This window comes from Colletotrichum godetiae (assembly GCF_030913485.1).
Source record: "Colletotrichum godetiae strain CBS 193.32 chromosome Unknown BDP55scaffold_44, whole genome shotgun sequence".
Lineage (NCBI taxonomy): Eukaryota > Fungi > Ascomycota > Sordariomycetes > Glomerellales > Glomerellaceae > Colletotrichum > Colletotrichum godetiae.
In genome coordinates this window covers 247,130-267,082 of record NW_026851292.1, presented here as the reverse complement: position 1 = coordinate 267,082, position 19,953 = coordinate 247,130, and the positions used below count along the sequence as shown (strand labels likewise).

General features: G+C 53.6%; 5 protein-coding genes across 5 annotated transcripts; 1 reads left to right on the top strand and 4 right to left on the bottom strand.

Moving 5' to 3' along the window:
• Positions 1 to 1,909: 1,909 nt before the first annotated feature.
• On the bottom strand, positions 1,910 to 3,684 carry BDP55DRAFT_617375 (cell wall glycosyl hydrolase YteR; the record flags this gene model as incomplete). Its single annotated transcript, XM_060571281.1, has 2 exons — positions 2,077 to 3,684; positions 1,910 to 2,011 (listed from the first exon to the last, which is right to left on the bottom strand). The coding sequence occupies exons 1-2, from the start codon at positions 3,214 to 3,216 to the stop codon at positions 1,910 to 1,912; spliced, it is 1,242 nt and encodes a 413-aa protein (XP_060425747.1). The 5' UTR covers positions 3,217 to 3,684.
• Positions 3,685 to 5,646: 1,962 nt separating this feature from the next.
• On the top strand, positions 5,647 to 7,360 carry BDP55DRAFT_752353 (Alpha/Beta hydrolase protein; the record flags this gene model as incomplete). Its single annotated transcript, XM_060580661.1, has 4 exons — positions 5,647 to 6,007; positions 6,161 to 6,326; positions 6,393 to 6,800; positions 6,913 to 7,360. 4 exons carry the CDS (start codon positions 5,647 to 5,649, stop codon positions 7,022 to 7,024), a joined length of 1,047 nt encoding a protein of 348 aa, XP_060425746.1. The 3' UTR covers positions 7,025 to 7,360.
• Positions 7,361 to 7,418: 58 nt separating this feature from the next.
• Positions 7,419 to 11,454, bottom strand: BDP55DRAFT_559792 (hsp90-like protein; the record flags this gene model as incomplete). The annotated part of the gene is made up of 3 exons (XM_060569933.1): positions 7,419 to 8,133; positions 8,215 to 10,849; positions 11,097 to 11,454. The coding sequence occupies 3 exons, from the start codon at positions 11,452 to 11,454 to the stop codon at positions 7,419 to 7,421; spliced, it is 3,708 nt and encodes a 1,235-aa protein (XP_060425745.1).
• A 2,576-nt stretch (positions 11,455 to 14,030) lies between these two features.
• BDP55DRAFT_559837 (BRO1-like domain-containing protein) lies at positions 14,031 to 16,815 on the bottom strand (the record flags this gene model as incomplete). The annotated part of the gene is made up of 4 exons (XM_060569939.1): positions 14,031 to 14,436; positions 14,487 to 15,729; positions 15,779 to 16,487; positions 16,564 to 16,815. The coding sequence occupies 4 exons, from the start codon at positions 16,813 to 16,815 to the stop codon at positions 14,031 to 14,033; spliced, it is 2,610 nt and encodes an 869-aa protein (XP_060425744.1).
• A 1,145-nt stretch (positions 16,816 to 17,960) lies between these two features.
• BDP55DRAFT_559932 (uncharacterized protein) lies at positions 17,961 to 19,529 on the bottom strand (the record flags this gene model as incomplete). Its single annotated transcript, XM_060569946.1, has 1 exon — positions 17,961 to 19,529. One exon carries the CDS (start codon positions 19,527 to 19,529, stop codon positions 17,961 to 17,963), a length of 1,569 nt encoding a protein of 522 aa, XP_060425743.1.
• Between the last annotated feature and the right edge of the window lie 424 nt (positions 19,530 to 19,953).

Sequence of the window (19,953 nt, the reverse complement as noted above, 5' to 3'; positions counted from 1 at the left end):
ATATGATGGACGCCGTTTCGATGGACACCGCCTCGAAGGACGCTGCTTCCATCGCGCATTTTCTCCAAAGCCACGTGCATCGGAAGATGCGTGGTGTCAATTCATCAGGCCCCAATCCAGTGGCCGTGGCCCTGAAACCCGAGTTCCTCCAACTGCTGGAGAAATACTTCAGTCGGTCAGACTCACAAGGGTACAATGTAACAATTAATTCACTACTGCAGTTGATAATTAGATGACTGATACTGTACAGCAATCCTGATCAGGCTAATCTGGCCCGCACTCCCAAGATGCGACAATTGCTAGATGTTTTCTTGAGCCGAGAAGGCCCTGGCGAAGGGTAATGTCTTCCCGATCTTCATCGATGCACCCGATAGATTGCTAACACCATACCAAACAGCGTGATCAGCATGCTAGATCTTGAGTGCCTCTTTCGGCGTCTGGCATCACACACACACCGCAGCTCCCGAACAGCAACTACCTCAAGGACCTCGACCAGAAGATCTTCTTAGTGCAACAGATCAATCAACTGTGTAGACAGTTCCATTCAGATGCCTTGATGAAGGGTTTTTGCTTGGACAAGGCTTTGTTCTAGTCCACGTTGATGACCATGGGCTTGGAGAGGTTGACAGAAGTTCGACGCGATCTGGATGATATGACCAGCGCCAGGGCAAAGAGGCTTCTACCCACAGAGTTTCCGGCGTGGGCCATCGCAACACCAACTCTTCTTCGTTCTTGTACGGTGCACCCCCGTCAGCTCTTTTTTGAGTTTACTAATTCGTTACTCGGTCATGAGAGGCTACGCGAAGGAGCCTAACCTCCTGTGTTGGCCAAAACTGCCGTTGAGCAACACGTCCGAAGCCAAAATTGTAAGCATCAGCTGCTCCTCGATGAATAATGGTAGAAAGGAGAAGTTGAAATTGACACTCTTTCCTCAAAAGGCACGTCAACGTGGCGGCAACTACTGCGTCCTCACAAAGCATGCCCTTCTTGTTACCGAAGTCTATCACATTATTCCACTTGATATATTGAGATTAAGGACCCATCTGACCAAGCAATTAGAGGGCTTGAGATCATGGTATATAGAAGAAAGCTTGACCGTCCTTCTGGAGAAGTTGACATCGGAGTTTCGCAATGGAAATATCATCGACACTCGCCGTAACATGATCTGCTTGGACCTATCAATGGGCCAATATTGGTTCAGAGGAGATTTCATGCTGAAGCCGATGAGTCGCCCAGTCCAGACGGTCGTCCCAGTTCCATTAGAATACCAGACTGATGAACCTCAGACGAAAGTCGTATGGGTTTTGACGCTGATGTTCCACTGGCTTCGAAATACGGAGTTTCCATGCCTACAAGTTTGCCGACGATGGAGACAATAACGGCGACAACGAAAATGATGATTTCGACGATACAGTGGCTTCTAGATCTCCTATACGGATGCGTATTAAGAAGGGGGGTCCACTCACAGTCGAATCTACAGCGCCGCATCATGCCTTCGGCCGCTATCGACGAAACGTCTCATGCCCAGCCTGATTCAGACGAAGCTGCGGTTGGAGGAGTTAATCCCGATGATGATGGAAACAACGATACCGCCGAGGACGACAAGACGGTCGACTCAACTCAACTCTCTACTGCCTAGGAGGAGGAGACGACCGAATTTTCGTCCCGCAAGCCCAACATCATCGACAATCTCAGCAAAGGACGGCAGAGAATGGGAGCTGTCTTGCGATCATTCCAGAGAGGCGTTCTGCGTCGACGGGAGGAGCGGGCCAACAAGGATAGTTCAAAGTGAGCGATCATCGGACGGAAACTTCCCGTTCTCTTGCTCCCCTGGCCACCAATCTGAACTCCATTCTGCACTTGTATTCTGAGGGCAAGATCATTTCAATTCTTCAGCGGATTGCCGCTATTACTTCTTCTGTTCTAGGTACAACTCAAATTCGTAGCTGGAAAAGAGGAAAGGAGCAACACCCTTGAGGTCGTTCTCAAACAGTGGCATGCTGGCATAGTACTAGAAGGAGGGTCAGAAACGAGGCCAATCAATGTATTCATAGCATGAGAAGAATTTCCACTTACCTCAAACGTGCCGTTGGAGCTTAAACTACCAGTCTGCACAGTCCACCCCCAGACGAGAGCATTATCGCTCTTGCGCGTGTCAGAAAACGTGTCCGTCATCAACTTGTACCCGCTAAGCGCAGACTTGAGGTACTTTTCGCCCTCAATGTAGCCCAGACGAACACTCTTGAGCAAGCCGTACACAAACATGGCAGACCCAGAGCTCTCGATATAATTCCCCCACTGGCCCTCGGTCCCAGGCGTCATGACAAGCCACCATCCCTTCGTCTTCTCATCCTGCGCAGCAACAACAGCGTCCGAGACGTGCTGCAGATATCCAACCAGCCGCTCGCGGCCCGGATGGTCCAGGGGAAACAACTCGAGGGTGTCGACGAGAGCCATGACGTACCACCCGACAGCGCGACCCCAAACATTAGGCGAGGCGCCCGTTTCCGGGTCAGCCCAGATGGCCTTTTTACTCCAATCGAAGCCGTGCAGCGGCAGGCCGTTTGTCGCGTTGCCGAGGATCGTACCCGCGGTGACGAGGTCGAACTGCAGCGCGATATCGTCCCAGGCGGTGGTGTTATCCGGCTCGAACTCGGCGGTCCAGCGGGCGTAGAAGACGTCGAGCATGTAAATTCCGTCGAGCCACATCTGGTCTATGTAGACGGGGTAACGGTGGTAGAACCCGCCGTCCGGGGATCGGCCTGTACGATCAATCTGCTTGCGCAAGGTGGTCGCAGCAGTCTTGTAGATTTCGTCGCCGGTGGCGTTGTAGATGTCGAGAAACGTGTGGCCGAAGCGAATGTCGTCGATGGAGTTGCTGTTATTGTAGAGCAGGATCTCGCCGTCTTGGGCAGGGTAGAGGAGGATGTCTGTGGCGTGCTTGACGTAGTCGTAGTACCTCTTGTCGCCGGTCCTTTCGTAGGCGCCAAGGACGCCCGAGTAGAAGGCGGAGATTGTGTAGGCATAGGTTGGTTCTACGCCGTGCTTGATCTGGGAGTCGGCCATCCATGTTAGAAACCGGGGTTCGCCGTCGAGTTTGCCGGGGTTGAGCTTCTCGTCGGGGGAGATGGAGAACCAGCCGTTGGGGAGGGAGATGGCTGCGAATGAGAGGGCGGCGCTGGCGAGCGCCGTGGTTGCTAGTGAGGTGATTCTCATGATTATTTCTACGTGACTGCTCTCCGGCTAGATGGTTGATGGTATCAACGACTTGGAGGGCATGGAGCAAGCTGAAGAGCACAACGTTCCATCATGGCATCCTCAAGGTTCATATTTATGCAAAAACCTGCCTTCTAGTTAGAACACCACCAAGCTCAAAAGATCTCGTGAAGTTCGCCTTGTTCAAGGTTCCCCTCACTTTCACTCCGTCCAAGATCGGCCAAGAGCTGGCCAATTTGACTGAGTCGTTTAGGGTTCCATTCCATCTGCAGCTTTGCTTATCCGGTGCGTGCCTAGGAGCCAGAGCACGAGCTTGGTATGAAGATACCAAACTTGGCACTTGATGAACCCAGGAATTGGAGGCATGATGTCAAGCCGAGGACCGGATAGCTGGTTCGATACTCTGAAGCTTGACGGAAAAGCAGGGTCTCTCCAAGACTGCGGGGCCCATACGGAAGTACGAGAAACTAAATTGACGTTGAGTTTGCGGGGAAGGCCGGGGGGACGAGACCGGCCGGAGCGGGGAAGGCCAGTAGTTTGCTCTTATGCTTAAACTCACACCAAGGCACCCCGTACCGGCGTACAGGAAACTTTTCGGCTTGGGATGAACTGAAGTTCATGGCAATTGCAAATAACATTCGGTTATCAGCGGTGTCGGTTGATCAAGGGCATGAGGCTCACTTTCACAGTAATTCCCGACCTATCTTCGCATGCACTTTCACCCAAGTATCTCGCGGAGACATCTGCACGACATTCCGTGTGCCGGAGCGGTAGTAGTCAGCCGGGAATATGATGACTATTTCCTATCGGTTCCTTCCCAGTTGTTGAAGCTGCATGCAGTACATCATCCTTCCTCTGGAAACTCGGCACTCAAGTTCTTCAAATTGCCGACGAATTTACACACCAATCAAAAGGATGACTGGCGATGTAGTTGGTCTGGCACACCTAGAGCGATGAACAAACTGATAGATCTCGGCGGTTGTTAAGCCGGTTGGCTTGTTCCCAAGGCTTGGCATCATCTCTATTGTGAGAAGGCGGTGACGCCTATCGATATTAAATCTACCATGCAGCATCAGCATCGCCATTTTGCCAAGCCCCAACCATATTGTGACTTTTCCGTTTACAAGCCAAGCACTTTTCCGCGCTTTCGGAAGGTCGCGACGATATTCCCTCATCGTCATCTTCGTTCAACACTTCGAGTCCTCTTAATCTACTAATAACAGCCAGGGACTCAAGAATTCGTATGAAGCACAGTGACCTGCCCTGGCCTATTATTGTCTGCATATAAAGTCAAGGTGATACTTGGCCTTTTGCCATCAAGCTCGATAAGCGATGCTAGCATTTGACCCGAAGGCTAATCACCACCACGTGCGCGATAAAGGTGAATCGAGGAAAGCCTTGACGGTAACTCATCACACTATTCTCATTTTCTAAGTGTTCCCCATAAATTGAACTTATGGCGATCCAAAATCGGCCTAGCTGCAGTTCTCATCAGACCTGTCGGAACCTGGCCCGTCATCTCCCCTGATTACGACCAAGTACAATGATGACTTCAGTCGGCCATGAGCAGAGTAACAAGTGGGTGGCACACTAACCCGCCAGCCAACATATCTTCAGCCCCCATTCTCATGTTTGGCACTATTGTTTTTCTTGTTGTCTTTTTCGAATTACTTTATTATTCAAAGAATTTACCCAGAAAGCAAGCTGAGAGTGATGTTAGTGACATCAATAGCGGTAGAGAGAGGTAACCCTGGATGAAATAGTTGAGACGACGGAAGTGGCAGTGGTAATGATAGAAACCTAAACACTTTCTAAAGTTGACATGAGGTGGGGCACCTAGTGGTGATCATGAACATGAGATCAACCTTAGAAAAGTAGGAAATTCAATCTCCTGATTACACGCAACCAACGACTCATCATGCCTCATTCGAAGCTCCTTTCGCCTCTTCATCGTGACCACAGAGATATGGCCGTGTCTGCGTAGCTGGGCTTAGAGATATATGCATTCTTCAAAGGCACCATCCGTACATCCTGGCTCAATCGTGGACTAGCGGGTCTCTACCCGTCCGATCAAGTGCCGGTGCAAGCGGGACGCCCCATCTGAAATTCTTCAAAGATTGCCGAGAACGGGCAAATCTCGAGCTACGGGATGAGTGGGATAGGGGTCCGTTCACCACAAACTTTCTAAAAAGCCTCATTTTCGACCCCAAAGTAACTCCACTCGCCAATCACGTCAGTTATCTTCAACTTCACACCCGTTCTCCTCATTTCTCTCTCTCACTTTCCAACCAAACGTAAACCCGAAACACCACAGTAGACAATAGTAGACCGGAACTGATTCACACGAGAAGTACCACACTCTTCTCAGTAACCGTCCACGAAAAGACAACATCAGACTAATCCGACAAAGGTACCCATCATCTCATCAAAATGGCGGACCAAAGGAAAATCCACCAACCAATCCACCCCTCCGTCCGCGCCAAGCTGGATCCAGAGTACGTCGCCCTCCACGACGCCATCATCCAGTACATGGAACCCTCCGAGGCCCGACCCTGGGACCCGGCCTCGCGCTCGGCGCCGAACCCGCTCGCGCACACCACGCAGAAGCTCTCGCCCGTGGGCAAGCAGTGGGACGAGGAGATTGGCGGCGAGATCCAGGTGCGCGTCTTCGTCCCCGAGGGCCAGGCGCCGTCCCAGGCCGGGTGGCCTTGCTTGGTCTGGTTTCACGGCGGCGGGTGGGTGAATGGTGGGCTGGATAACGAAAATGGCTTCTTGACGCATGTTTGTAAATGTAGGTTTTTCAACTCTCGATTTCCATCTTTGCTCGAATCTCTCCTACGCACGTGGTCCCTCTCCTCCTTGTGGGATTGTGGGATATTGATAGACTGGAAACGCTGCTGTGAGTGAGCGGGAGCGTGAGCATTAATGAGAGTTTCAAACACAGATGTGAACTGCGTCGTCGTCACGATAAACTACCGCCACGCCCCAGAACACGTCTACCCAGCCGCCGTTGACGACTGCCTCACGGGCCTAAAGTGGCTCTACGACCCCTCCAACGCCTCCCGTCTATCCATCAACACATCCCTCGTCACAATCGGCGGCCTCTCAGCGTTTGTTTAACCTTCCCCCTTTTGCCCCGACCGCCCAGACAAAACTAACACTTCACCGCTGCACAGAGGCGGCAACCTCGCCGCAATCACAACCCTAACCGCCTCCCTCGCCTCCCTCTCTCCGCCCCCCATCTCCCAACTCCTCCTCTGCCCCGTAATCGACTCAACCGCCACCGCCTCCACAGGCTGGTCCGCCACCCGACACGTCCCCTGGCTGACGCCCTCCCGCATGGGCTGGTACCAGGACCTCTACTTCTCCCGCGGCGACGCCGACAAGAAGCAGTGGCAGGCGTCGCCGTGTTTCGCACCGCCCGAGATTCTGGCAAGGAGCCCGAAGACGTGGCTGGCTGTCGCGGGGGTGGATTTGTTGACGACGGAGGGGTTGGCGTATGCGGAGCTGTTGAGGGGCGTTGGGGTCGAGGTTGAGACGAGGGTGTATGAGGGGGCGACGCATTCTGTGCTTGTGCTTGCTGGGTATGTGTTATCATGGTTTCCAGGTCGGATGGGCGGATTTATCTGTGCCCGTTGGCTGTTTCTCGTTGCTTGGTTGGATATGGGCTAACTAACTGATGTTTTCCCCTTCTAGTGTCCACCAGATTAGCAGAAAACTTGTCCACGACGCGTGTGCCGTCCTGGCAAAGGGCTTCGGAACTTCGTACGACCCTGCGGCGGCTCCTATCCTCTCGCAGGAGGAGTAACCTATTCATGACGTGGAAGGGGGGAAGGGCAAAATGTTTGACCATGTGCGGGGAGTTTCGTCTTACTCCCGCCTTTGGCAACATATCCCAGGGCACTAGAATTCAGAACACGCCTCGAGACCACAAGAGGGATAGATATAGAAAGGGCGAAGAAGAAACATAAAAATGGTATTTGTCTTTTTGATCGTAATTACAAACCATGTAACCGTCAAAGGCGGGAAAACCCCCCGTAAAACTTCTTTCGTAGTTGACGTTTAGAGGACCTAGTCTATTTCCTAGAAGGGCGCCTTGTTTATTATGCTCGGAGAAAAGAAAAAAAGGGGGGGAGGGAATATCCATAATGAAGACTGCCTCGAGCAATCAACCGCGATGCTCTCTTACTGACGTGAACCCATTACGACGCCGTAAGAAGTTTCTGCAACTCGGCAAAACGCACCGGTTTGGGCAAGAAAACATCAAACCCAGACGTCTCCGCATCCCTCCTCGCATCCGCGCTCGCCAGCCCCGTCAGCGCCACCACCGTCGTCGCCTGCAACCTGTGTTCCCGCTCATACTCCCGTATCCTCTTGGTCGCCTCGAACCCGTTCATGATGGGCATGCTGATATCCATGAGCACGAAATCGAATCGCCGGCGCTTACTCGCGCTCGCCTCGATAGACGAGCTCGACGCCTCGATGAATCGATCGAGCGCCTCCTGTCCATTCTCGGCCTGCTCGTACGTGAAGCCGCACTTCTTCATAAACATGACGAGGAGCTTGAGGTTGATCTGGTTGTCGTCTACAAGCAAGACGTGTAGCGTCACGTTCTTTTGTTCCACGAGCACTGGCTGGCCGCCGTTGAGGGCTGGGGAGAGGGCCATTGCGCCTAGGGGCTTGATGATGGGTTGCACGCCTATTTCCGGCTCGAGCTGCTCGGGTCTGACGTGCTGGTGGAGCGGGGTGCCGACTCGTTCGACCTGGCGGATTTCGTTGCCGGGGGTGGTGCCGTCGGGGGCTGGTGGTACGGGGGCCAGAAGGCCGGAGGAGTTGCGCGCTGCTTGGTTTCTCTCTAGCTCTTCTACCCGCTTGAGGCAGTGGCTGAAGACTTTGGCTAGCTTTCGTGGGCCGCATCTGTGATGATCAGTTAGTATGGGCGTCGGTACGAATGCAGAGTTCCCTGAGAACCATCACGAGAACCGTGCAGGTACTTACGGCTGCGGTATCACTTCCACGATTTCCGAAAAGTCTAATAATAGCTTGCTGTGGTCCTGCAGAATGTTGACCGCTTCTTCCGCCGTCGGACAGACAATGATAAAGGGCGCTTTCTTCTGACTAGGAGATCTCCGCGAATTATCCTTGAAACGCTTCTCCAGTATTTCTACCGAAGGGGGCTCAGAGTAGAGATACATATCGGCACCCGGCGGATCGCTGGGGGTTTCTTTAACGACCTTCATCTCGAACCACTCGGAGCACGTCTCCGTGAGGATCTGGTTCAGCTTCGCGGCGTGCTTCGTCATGGGCGGCGCGTCGGGGGTGCGCTCCTCCTCGAGGAGGACAACCTTCATGCCCTTTGTCTCGTTTACGGTGCTGCGCATCACCTCGTCCGGCTCGCGGGGACTCTCCGTATCGTCAGATGCCGAAGTGAAGCTGAGGTGGACGTCGAACTCGGTGCCTCTGTCTTGTTCGGACCTGACTTCGAGAGTCCCCCGCAACGAGTCGACAATCTGCTTGACGATGCTGAGACCCAGTCCCGTACCGGGCTGGAATGAATCCTCCTGGCTGAAGGGGAGGAAAAGTCGGGTTTGTTGAAACTCCTCAGACATGCCCTTGCCAGAGTCCGCCACGCGTATCATGGCGTCGATCTTTGTCCCCTCGGACCTCGTCTGGCCGGTCAAAGATACGAGAACGTAGCCTTGCGTCGTGTACTTCAGGGCGTTACCAAACAGGTTCATGATGATCCGCCGGAGGGCTCCTGGCTGCGCCTTCACCAGCCATGGTATTTTCGGGTCGACGTCTAGCAATATTGATACAGGACCCTTGGCCCCTGGCGCCTGAAAATTGCCCACCGACCTCACGTTATTCGTCTCCTTGACACTGATGCTAGGCTTGGGTCCATCCAGGGATCCCGCGCCGACGAGTTTCTTGAAGGCGTGGCCCGCTGCGATGGCATCGACTACTTCTTCCACCAGAACAGCGAGGTCCACGACGGAGGACATGCTCAAGCTTTCGAGAGAGTCTGACGTGATAGCCACGGGCCTATTTTGGTTCTGCTTTGCACGCCGTCTCATCTGCGCCCGCCCGAGCCTGTTGATCTTGCTGTAGTCGAGAACGTGGTTGAGTGTGTCAAGTAGCGTCTTTCCGCAGGTGGCGATGGAGCTGATGAGACCCGACTGATATGCGTCGGTGCTGGTATCCTGGAGAAGCTCGGCAGACCCGAGGATGCCGTGAAGAGGACTGCGAAGTTCGTGGCTCATGCTCGCGATGAAGGTCGTCTTGGCAGCCTCGTTCTTTTGACTGTTGATGCGGCCTACTTGGGTCATGATGCTGTTGCTAAAGGCACGGAGATACGAGAGGTCTTGGTCGAGATTCATCATGCGGCCGGTGACGGAGGTCCAGAGGAAACATCCGCCGGCTAACCTGTCTTCGCCGTAGTCGAATAGGGGCACAAATACCACAGTCTTCGCTCCGGGAATCTTCTTGAGGAGCTCCTCGTGGACCATCTTGACTTTTCGCCGTCTGCCTTCGGTTCTGTCAGGCGGGGCTGCTCCGTCGACGCCCATCGTCTCCCTATCACTCGCACTATCGTCACCCGATGAAACCCCAAGCCCGGCTTCGGTGAAGGAGAAGGTTTTGCCCATGGGGAACATGGAAAAGTACTTTTCAAGAATGCCGAGTGAAAGTGCCGGGCCCTGCTCGATGCGCGCGCGCGCCCGCTCGTCAGCCACGGAGAAGCTCAAAATCTTGCAGGGCCTGGAGGAGGGTGATGTATCCGAATCAGAGCTGTCGAGCCCAGAGCCCGATGTGGCGGGTCGTGTGACGTCCTCCTCGTCCGACGACTGATTCCTTCCCGACCTCGACTGGCCTCCGGGCATGGCGCTCGTTGCCGTGGCTCCAAAGAAGGCTACGCCGTCAGCCAACGTCGAGTGGCGAAGGACGTCTGCTGCGCGGTTGAAGAGTTTCGACAGACCGTCGACCCTCGGCTGGAATACCTTCTTGGGCGACGGCGGGTTCTCGGTGCTGGGACCCGGGGGTTCCGTGGTACCGCTTTGCTGGCGGGACGCAGACGACTCTCGAGACCGCATGAGTGCTTCGGCGTTGCGAAAATAGGAATTCGATCTCGGCATCGGCCGCCGCGTCGAAATGAGCGGCATATCCGGCGGCCGTACCGTCGAAGGGCTCCTCGGTATGTCGTCCTTGACAGAATTTGAATCTTCGTTCATAATAGAACATCCCTCGATAAACGTCGCCAGTCCTCGCACAATCCGCTCGCCCTTGAACCTATCCACGCGATCTCGCGCCCACTCCAGGTGCTCCATGGCCGTCTGGGCCACGCCCTGCATAAACCGAATCTCCTCCGCCGTGAGTCCATCGTGAGGTCGTTCATCGGAGACGGCAAAGGAGCCAATCTTGTGACCGCTGGGTGAGATGATGGGCACACCAGCATAGAAGCGTACGCCAGGCTCCGACAGCACATAGGGACGCTGGCTGAAGCGAGAGTCGAGGCGGCAGTCGTTGACGATGAGTCCGGTTGCCGTATAGGGGCGGCCCTTCTCATCCAAACCTGTGCAAGTGTTCACCATGGAGTGTTCGCAAACAGCATCAGGACGAGATAGAATGGTGGCGCCGACTAGTGGAGTCACAATTGTCAGCATAGGAGCTCTCAACATGAATAGACCTCCTCTTCCCGTATGTTTGAGCCTGACATTGCACACGGATAAGAAGATTGAAGCATGAAGCCAACATGCGTCAAGAAGGCTATGGGCATGTAGCGATGGTGGTTGGCTCCAGAAGCAGGCCTCAGCCGCAGCCGCAGCCGCAGCCGCAGCCGGGACTGAGCGATGCAGGTAGTCATCGGAATGGAGAGGCTTACGTACGCCACAGTTCATTATCGTTGCTCGACTTGTCATCGTCGTTCAATCCGCCGCTATTCTGGTCTTGCAAGTGATCAAAGTCGCCAAGTTGAATGGAACGGGTGCCCTCGGCAAGGATAGTCTGGGTGGTGGTATCGATCAGCGACACCATAGCCCGCTTGACGTTGAGCTTCAGCACGGCCAGCTGGGCGAAGGCCGTGAGCGCCTTGTCGGCCGAGGCCTTTGGCTTGTAACCGTTGCCATGAAGGTCCGGGGCGGCGATGCTGTCGACATTGAGGGCGACGTTAAATGAGGAACCCTGGGCGACCTGCCAGCTCTGGAGATATCGCTGGACCTCCCGCTCGCGTTGGGCCTCGGACATTGGAGTGGGAAAAACACGCGGATGCGCGCTTAGCACACCGCACAGGGGTGGCGGGTGCGGTCGTCTGTGGGGGGGGGGTGGTGTGAGCGAACTGAGCCGAGTTGGGCGAGGGAGAGGAGGAAATGAGTGAGAGGTGAGATGAGAGCAAAGAATGAGAATGAGCGTAAGTGACAGTGACAGTGACAGTGACAGTGAGCAGCGTGAGAGAGAGAGAGAGACTGTGTCTGTGTGTGTGTAGCCGTGCTCTGATGTCGATGGGTAGCAAGCAGGGGGTGAGACGGCGGTGTTGGCGGCTCTCGTCTACCCAGGCCACTCTCTATCTCTCTGTCCTCGGATTCGTTCTGCTCTCTTATTTTTTTTTTCCTCCTCCGAGTCTTTGTTGCTTTGTCTCTTTTTTTTGGTTTTTTTTTCTGTCAAAAGGGGACTTTCGGATTGACAGCCCGGCGGGGGAGGCGACAACTACGTATCCGCTCGTGGATCTCGCGTGGCCACGGGGTGCATTTGGATTTTGGAGAATGGGGGGCGGGCGGCGGTAACGAAGGAATGCGGAAAGGCGGGCAAGGAAGTGTCACCTAAACCATTCCGGGCGTCGCGCTTTTCCTATTTCTCCTACTTTTTTCTGTTCTGGCTGGCAGCGGCGGCGGTATGGCGGTTAGTTACTGTTACCTGAGGCTGGCGGGAGACACAACAAGGAGTGTGGAGGGGAGGAAGCGAAAAGGGCAGAAAAAAAAAAGAGATACCCAGAAAAAAATATAGGTATGGCAAAGAGATACCGAAGAAAAAACATTGTTGTGGTGCACAGCAGACAGGTGGGCGAGGCTCTCTTTCCAACCAAAGAGAATCTGACATCATACCCCTCTTGTCCCTCTCTCGTCCCTCCTTGGACCCTCGAACGGCACCCAACTGGGCCAGCCGCCAGATCAGATCCACCCGTCACTCCTTTTCTTAGGGTCCTTCTTGCACGTTCTAGAGCGGCCTATGAGACGCGTCCACAGGCCAAAGAAAGACCAATGGAATGACTCGGCCGGACGTTTTTCTGCTCCTGTCAAAGGCGTTCGACCGATCGGATCTTTGATCTTTGTTGGCTGTCAGGATCGATTTTCAAACTTCCAATTTGGTTCATCGCCCGATGCCTGCCGCATTGCCGCCCCCCCCAAGCTTAATTAAGTAAATAAAACTCTCGACTTGCTTAACCATTGCCACGACAACAGCACACATACATCTACACTATTACACTTACTTTCAAGACCAGGTAGATCCGTATCCTTACGAGCAAGTGAGTCCCAACCGGCGACTGCAATATGCGAACTGCAGACTCTTCAACGGCTATCGCGGACCACGTCCGAAGATTCCTTCCTCGGCAGATACTGACTCAGCGACGGTCGCCAACTGAATCAAGAACCCTTTTCATCGGCAAATGTCGCTTGCACTTACTAATTCCATAAGAAAAAGAACACCGAGTCAAGCGGCTCCCATGGTTTTCTCCTTGTCTTGTATCCAGGAACCCGCGGTCAACTCCGGTTCAAATTGCCATGCAGCCGCAAAACTTCTTTTCTCCAAATCCTACTCCGTATCGGCCGAAAAAAGAGGCAAGAGGCGCAAAGATTGGAGAAAACATTCCAGAAAGCCGTAAAACTCTAAAAAAAAAATAAAAAATTTAGCGCTGAACCTTCCTAATCCCAGAGGAAAAATATGACGTGGTTGCAACGTTCTTTAAGCCTCTGGGCATCGTAACTATGTAGCGGCCCAGTTTCGTTTCCCACATATCCACGCCCTCGATATCGAAATGCGCCTCAAACATCCACTGGCGATGGCCTCCCGGACGTCTACTTGCCTATCTGCCCACCGCCTCATGCAGTCAGCCATGTCCATCTATGGTCGATGCTATACAACACCACCACCCTCGTCCACTGCGCCCGTCATATAATGCTCACGCGCCCAGAATCTTGCGTTCAGTCATAGTCGCATCAACACCGCTGGTGCGCAATCGATTCATCATTCCTGCAGTGATGATTCTGTCGTTCTGCGTTTTTTCTGAGAATACATGTCAAATAAACTCATGGTCCTGTGACAGTGGGGTTCGGGATTGGATATCGTCAATCTCAAGAGGATCATGTTTCTGAGACTAGAGACCTCGATTTGGTCCCTAATTTGGATAATAGAAGAGATGAATCATGGGAAAGAATGGCGGAAAATGAAAAACAAATCATCCTGCCCATCCCAGATGCCTCGTATTCACTGCAGCCCTTGATGGGGAAAGATGGATAATCCGCATTAAGGCCTCTTCGTGGAGAGAATGCGGGAAATTCTCTGATAATTCACCATGTATCGAGTACTTCGATTATGCTTAGGAACGTTTCGTATGTACATGAACAAACCATGCATGTATTCTTCCGGTTTGAACACAAAAAAGTTGGCTTCGCGACGGAGCTATGGTACATCTAGCAAGACGACGCAAATCCATCAACGCCAAACGACTCGCTCAAAGTCAACCAAATGGAAGCCTTCCTCGCACTGGAATATTCACCCCCTCTTTACCGTCTCTTCTTTGTAGGTGGTGGAAATCGGTCCGTACCCTAACCGAACTTGATCCCAGAAGACGGGTTCCAGGTGCCTCCTTGTGGCGGCGGCGGCGGCTGGCTCGCCTGGCCCTGGCCCTGTACTGGTCCGCCGGAAGGTGCCGGTGCGCCTGGTTGAGCCCCGAACTTGATGCCCATGTCCGGCTGCCACATATTCGACATTGCGGCCGCGGGTCTCGGGTGTTGCGGTTCAACAGTTGATCCGGCCCACGACTGGATATGTGCCCCCGCAGGAGAGTGAACTTCGTGTCGCGAAGGTGGCTGCTGTTGCTGTGCTGTTGTACCAGGGACGACGCTGGCGCTGAAGTAAGACTGCGGTCGCGGGTCGTAGTTCGAGCCGGTCGGGGAGTGAACCGGTGATCGGTTCAGGTTCAGAGAATTAAGCGGCGGCATACTGACCTCCCTATTAGCTAGTTAGCACGATGAGTTGATACGCAAAGGTGACATTCTTACTCCTCGAGACTCTTGGCGTCCACCCGCCGCTCTGCAGCCCAAGCCTTGACAGGATCGCGGAAGTTCTGGCCCACGACCTTGCTCAAGTCATTGTAAAACTTGCGACCCACGTCCACGTTATTGACAATCTCCTTGTACTTGTAGTAGGCATTGTCAAGCTTCTGAAGCGCCTGCTCACGCTCCCGACTACCGCTCGTCATGTTCTTCTTTTGACTCTCAAACTCTCGGTTGACTCTCTGCACCTCAGTCATGAGGCGCTCTTGCTCGTCCTCCTCCTTGGCCACGGCTTCGATTTCAGAGTCGTATAGCTTGTCGAGGCGCTTCTCGAAAAAGTCTTCAAAGTGAGCCGGGACAATAGCTGTTGTCGGGTACGTTCTCTCGAGTCGTGCAGCTTCTTTCAGGATATCCGGCTTAATGTCATCCGTCCTGGCCTTCTCCCGCAACGCCTCCGCCTTCTTTCTCCTCTTGGACTCAAGTCGCAGGACGTCGTTGTAAGCTCCCCGAAGCCTACCTATTACCGGCTTCAGATGCTCTGGGATATCCATGCGCCTAGAAGAAGGTACATAGTCCATAATGGCTCGGTCGGATCCAGAGAGCATTTCGAGCAGGTCTTGTATCTCCTTGTACTTGTCTCGAACGACCGCATCGCTGCTTGTACTGCTCGCAAAGTAGCCTTCAATCTCAGCCACTTGAGCCCAAAACTGGCCTCCCTGGGGGTCGTTGCGACTTTCCGGTCTTGCCCATCTGTCTGTGCCGTATTTCCGTCTCATTCGGTTATCTTCCTCCTCTTCAGCTGCCAGTATCGCTTTGCCTTCATTGAAAATTGCGATATCAGCAGTTCTTAGCTTATCGATATCCGAAAAGGCTCGTTGAATCCTGCCTATAGCATCGGCTTGCCGTATTTCCTCCGCATGGTGAACCAGACTGTGAGGTAGGCCAAGCGGTTTCTCAAGTGCCTGCAACGAACCAGGCAGGTTGATGGAGCTTAGCATGACGTGTAGCTTTTCCGTCTGTGTTTCCATCTGGCCGATAATGTTCTCGTTTACTATGCGATCGCGTAGTTGCTCGTAGATGGTAATGGCAGCGTGGACGGAGAACGGGACTAGTTTCGTGAAGAGTGCCGGGCCGAACTCAGCCTGGTCCCCGACGTAATCAAAGGGATTAGCTACTTGTGGAGGCACTCGGGCTATTGCCATATTGGCTCTGTCGAGGATTTTGAGCTCTGACTTTGGCGGTACAGGTTCTTCTCAAGTTAGACGTGCATTCCCTACTAGCCAGATGTCGGTACTCACGGAGATAAATAACGTCATTATCCTTCTCAGCCCTCTTGAGATCTTCTTCGACCTTTCGTTTGAGACCGTTGAGATCCTCGAGCACCGCCTTGTTAAGGTAACCGCCCCGACTCTCCTTCAGGCCCTCATTCACACAGCTCACAGCGTGTTGCAAGCGAGCAACCTCTTCGCCATATCTTCTCTTCTCGAGACAGTCGCATGCGGCTCGGTATTGCGCGGCACCAGCAAAGTGGTGATGCTTTGCGCTCATGTGGTGGATCCAGGCAGAGCTGATCGCCTCACTCTTCATCGCAGCCTCCCCCGCCGAGTTGTACAGATCGGACACACGGGCGGCCAGTCGAGCGATGATGGCATCCTTGTAACCGTCCATGACCGCCTTTTGCCAGAAGCACTCTTGCGACTGTGCCAGAAGCAGTTGAGACAGAGACTCGAGGGTGTTGGCGTCCATGTCCTCTGGCGGATCAGACATGCGCAGTTCAGGCATGACTTCCTTCAGCATGTGTTCTAATACTCCAGACGCTGAGGCAAAGTGGCCTGCAGCCGTCTTTAAACCTTCGGTGCCGGATCTCGATTGCGCCACCGCGAGCTGGGAGTAGAGGGAGGCCAGGTTGTACAGAATGTTCATGAGTTCGTATTTGAGGTTGTTTCGCACCATCGGTCGTTCGGTATTGTATCCCAACGCTGGATACCACGTGAATTCGGCCCCGATCTGTTCGCAAGCTGCGTCAGTAACCTCCCGGCATTTCTCTCGTTTGAGTATGACTAGGTGTAGTGAAGACACATACGTCGATCGGGAACTTGCCCCCGATCCACACAAGCTGTCCCGCGTAGGCTTGAAGCTTCTTCACGCCGCTAGGGTGCGGCTCCCTCACGTTGATCGCATCTCGTCGTAGGGCGTCGATGACCTCAAGGTCCTGGCGAAACATGTCCGGGTGTTGGTCATACTTGGTGTTGATGTACTGTCGTATTGTCGACGAGAGCGATAGCTGTGTGGACTTGCGGAAAGGCAACGACAGGATGTTCGAAATGCTAGCCATGACGAAGGGATCAGCAGAGACGTTGGTGTGCAAAGAGGTAATACTCACGTCGTCATGGTCGAAGAGTGCCTCTTGGGGCTGAGGGGACGTCGTTGTAGAACCTCGAGCTAGGTACGGTATGTCGCAAACCTGATGATTTCATTGCTCGAAGCATGGAAAGGAAGCAGCCATTTGAACTGACGTTGGCGGGGCACGAGTGCATTGTGGCGCGAGCCTGCCTCGGGTGGGGGTGGGGCGTGGCTGAGACAGATAAGTTTTGTGCCTGACGACCATTGTCGATTAAGGCCTGGGATCTCAGGCTCAAGTCGACCAGTTCGTCTCATCTCAGAGCATCTCCAAAGCCGATGGCGATCCAAACGAATAGTGACAGATCTGCATGGAAAGAAGGCGCATGGTCAAGTTTTGAACTGTTGAATATTTCGTAGCATTGGTATACACTTGATCTAAAACTCTACATAGGCACCGATGACTGCCTTTCCTTGCACCAAATTCAAACCATACCAGGTGGTTGACCTCCAAAAAGGACACCCAACGTCCTTATCATGACTCCAAACGTCCGGCCTGTCACAGGTCTATGTGCCGATTGCGAGATTCATCCACGCAATCCATCTATGTGCAATGCAATGCCGCAGTGGTAGAAAAGAAAAGAAAAGAAAGAGGGTAAGCGTTTGCCAGCATGCTGTCAATGTAGAAAAAGATCCCCGTATCATACTCAAACGCCGAAGCTCGATGCGAGCTGTATGCCGATGTCGAGATGCGAGTTGAATCGAAGAGTTTTGTGGTGATGAAATGAGGGTATCACGGTCAGCGGATTATAATTATGATCCTGTCCAAGGGCGTTGTCGTAATGTAAGGTGCCCGCCCTGGGCAATGCAACCTGTCGTTCTTTGTCGGCCAAATTGACTTTTTGCTGCCGTCTGAATCGAAACGGGCCCGTGCCATTTCAGCCGAAGGTCAGCTATGGGAACAAGCCGGGATGTCCTGGGTTGAACAAATGCGTGAAATGAGCTGTGAATGGGCTTTGATCCATCCTTGAGCCTTTTACAATGCCAGAATCATCCGACCCGTCATGTCATGAGGCGAGAGGTTATCGGGGGTGCCTCTGCCTGTATCGTATCGTCGTGCTCGGCAGTTCCGAGGGCACTTCATGTTGAAGGGATCCAGACAAGCTCAATAACACCGTCAATCTTGCTCATCGGCTCACCGTCCTCCTCGACCCACCGCTCGTCGTCCTTCCGGCGAGTGTAGACTTGGAGTACGGATCCATCCTCTTGCACATGAGCCTCCTGCAATTCCCATGCAATCTTGCGACCGGTCTTGTGCAACGATCTGCGCTGGGGGCCGAACATGTAGTCCAAGTTCCAGCCAATGTCATCCGGAGCAGGAGTGAAGGTGCGTTCCATTTGGTCCAGGTTGAAGTCGATACCCTGGGGGTAATGAGCAACGCTGAAACCGTTGGCGATGATGAAGTCATCAGCAGTGATGAAACGCTGGTAGGCGCAATCCTCGCCGCAGGCGTGTCCGACCTTTGCAGACTGGAGAGGCTTGGCGTAGTGCCAGCCGCCGCCCTTGTAGTGATGCAAGCTCAAGGGCTTGATACCAGACTCGTAGAAGCCGGCCGGGTCGCCGTATAAGTCCAGTTGCCAAAGCTCCCAAATGTTGGTCAGGCGAACCTCGGTGTTTTCGTAGATGCACTTGCGGAGAAGGATATCGCCCTGAGGACCCCAGCCGGAGTTGGCCTCCTTAATCTTTGTCTCCGTCTTGCAAGACTCGTAGAGCTGGTTGATGGCAGCCGCGAGAGGGACGCTGAGGAACACACCAGCACCACCGAAAGCCTGGGAGCCGTGGCGGTGAATGGCGTTAACGTCCTCGGAAAGGGTTCCGATGTAGAGAGGATCAAGGTGGTCGAAGGTGGCAAATTTGTCAATCAGACCATGCATGCTGGGGAAGAAGGTGTCGTCGTCGCAAGTGACGAGCCACTTTCTTGTCTTTCGCTCAGGGTGGTTGTACAGATAAGGCACCAGGGTAAGGTAGCGAACAGCCATCTCCATGGAGGGGTCGGAGTGGGCGACGTCGGCGTCGATTCCTACTCTCTTAAGCCTGTCGCTGGCGTCCTTCAACTCAGCGTCGCTGGCGTCAAGGAGCAACAGCAAAAGCTTGCCACCATTGGACTTTCCGTTGCTGTCGGTAAGCCAGTGAGCCCATTCCTTAATCGGACTTGTCTTCGGGTCGTTGAAACGCTTGTAGGTAGTAGAAACAGCGAACATGAAGTCGGAGGCGTTGACAGTGGAAGGGTAGGAAGACTGTGTGACAGGAACATCCAGGGGCTCGTGGCACTCCTCGGGAGCGTACGACTTTGTAATGTCGACAGTCTTGAACTTCTTAGGAAGGAACTCCTGATCCAAAACGGTGTAGCCCTTGCGCTGGATGGGCTTGCGGCTAAACCTGACGTAACGCTTGAAGTAATGAATCTTCTCGGAAAGGCCATACTTGTCCTTGAGTGTCTTGATGTGGTCGGTGTTTATATCGCAGTTCATGACGTGTGTCGAGGAAGGAGCGGGCTCGGCGGGAATCTTCTCGGAAAGCGACGAGGAACCGTGCGACTTGACGGGGTCCAGGGGCTGCTGGTGCGTGATTGATGACTTGACACCGGCACCCGTCTTCATAATACGGCCGCGAACGTCGATGGCATCGTTCTTGAGGGTGAGGGCCATGACGATGAGGACGACGACTGCAAAAAGCAGCGTTCTCGTGAGTGGATTACGCATGCTGCAGACGCGATGCGGATTGGGAAGCTTAGCTCCCATTGTCCGAATAAAGACTTCTAGTTGTTTTTCGTCCAGCTTGACGGTTGTGAGTGGGTGTCGTCCTTGAGAGGCGGGGGGAAGGTGAGATATACGCAATTGCTGGTGAGAGCAGCTAGGAGATATCGACCAAGCTATGCTCTGGATGATATAGAGACAAGGCGGCAGCGGTAGTTCGGATGAGGTAGCTCCACGGGCCAAGAGATGTCAAAACGGACAGAAAATGCGTCAAGGCGAGAACCGCATAGGAAAGACGAAAACGTAGATACTAAAGATAGTAACTAGCAGTGCTGTTATTTTGGCTGAGCGAGTGACACGATCATAGGACCGGCAA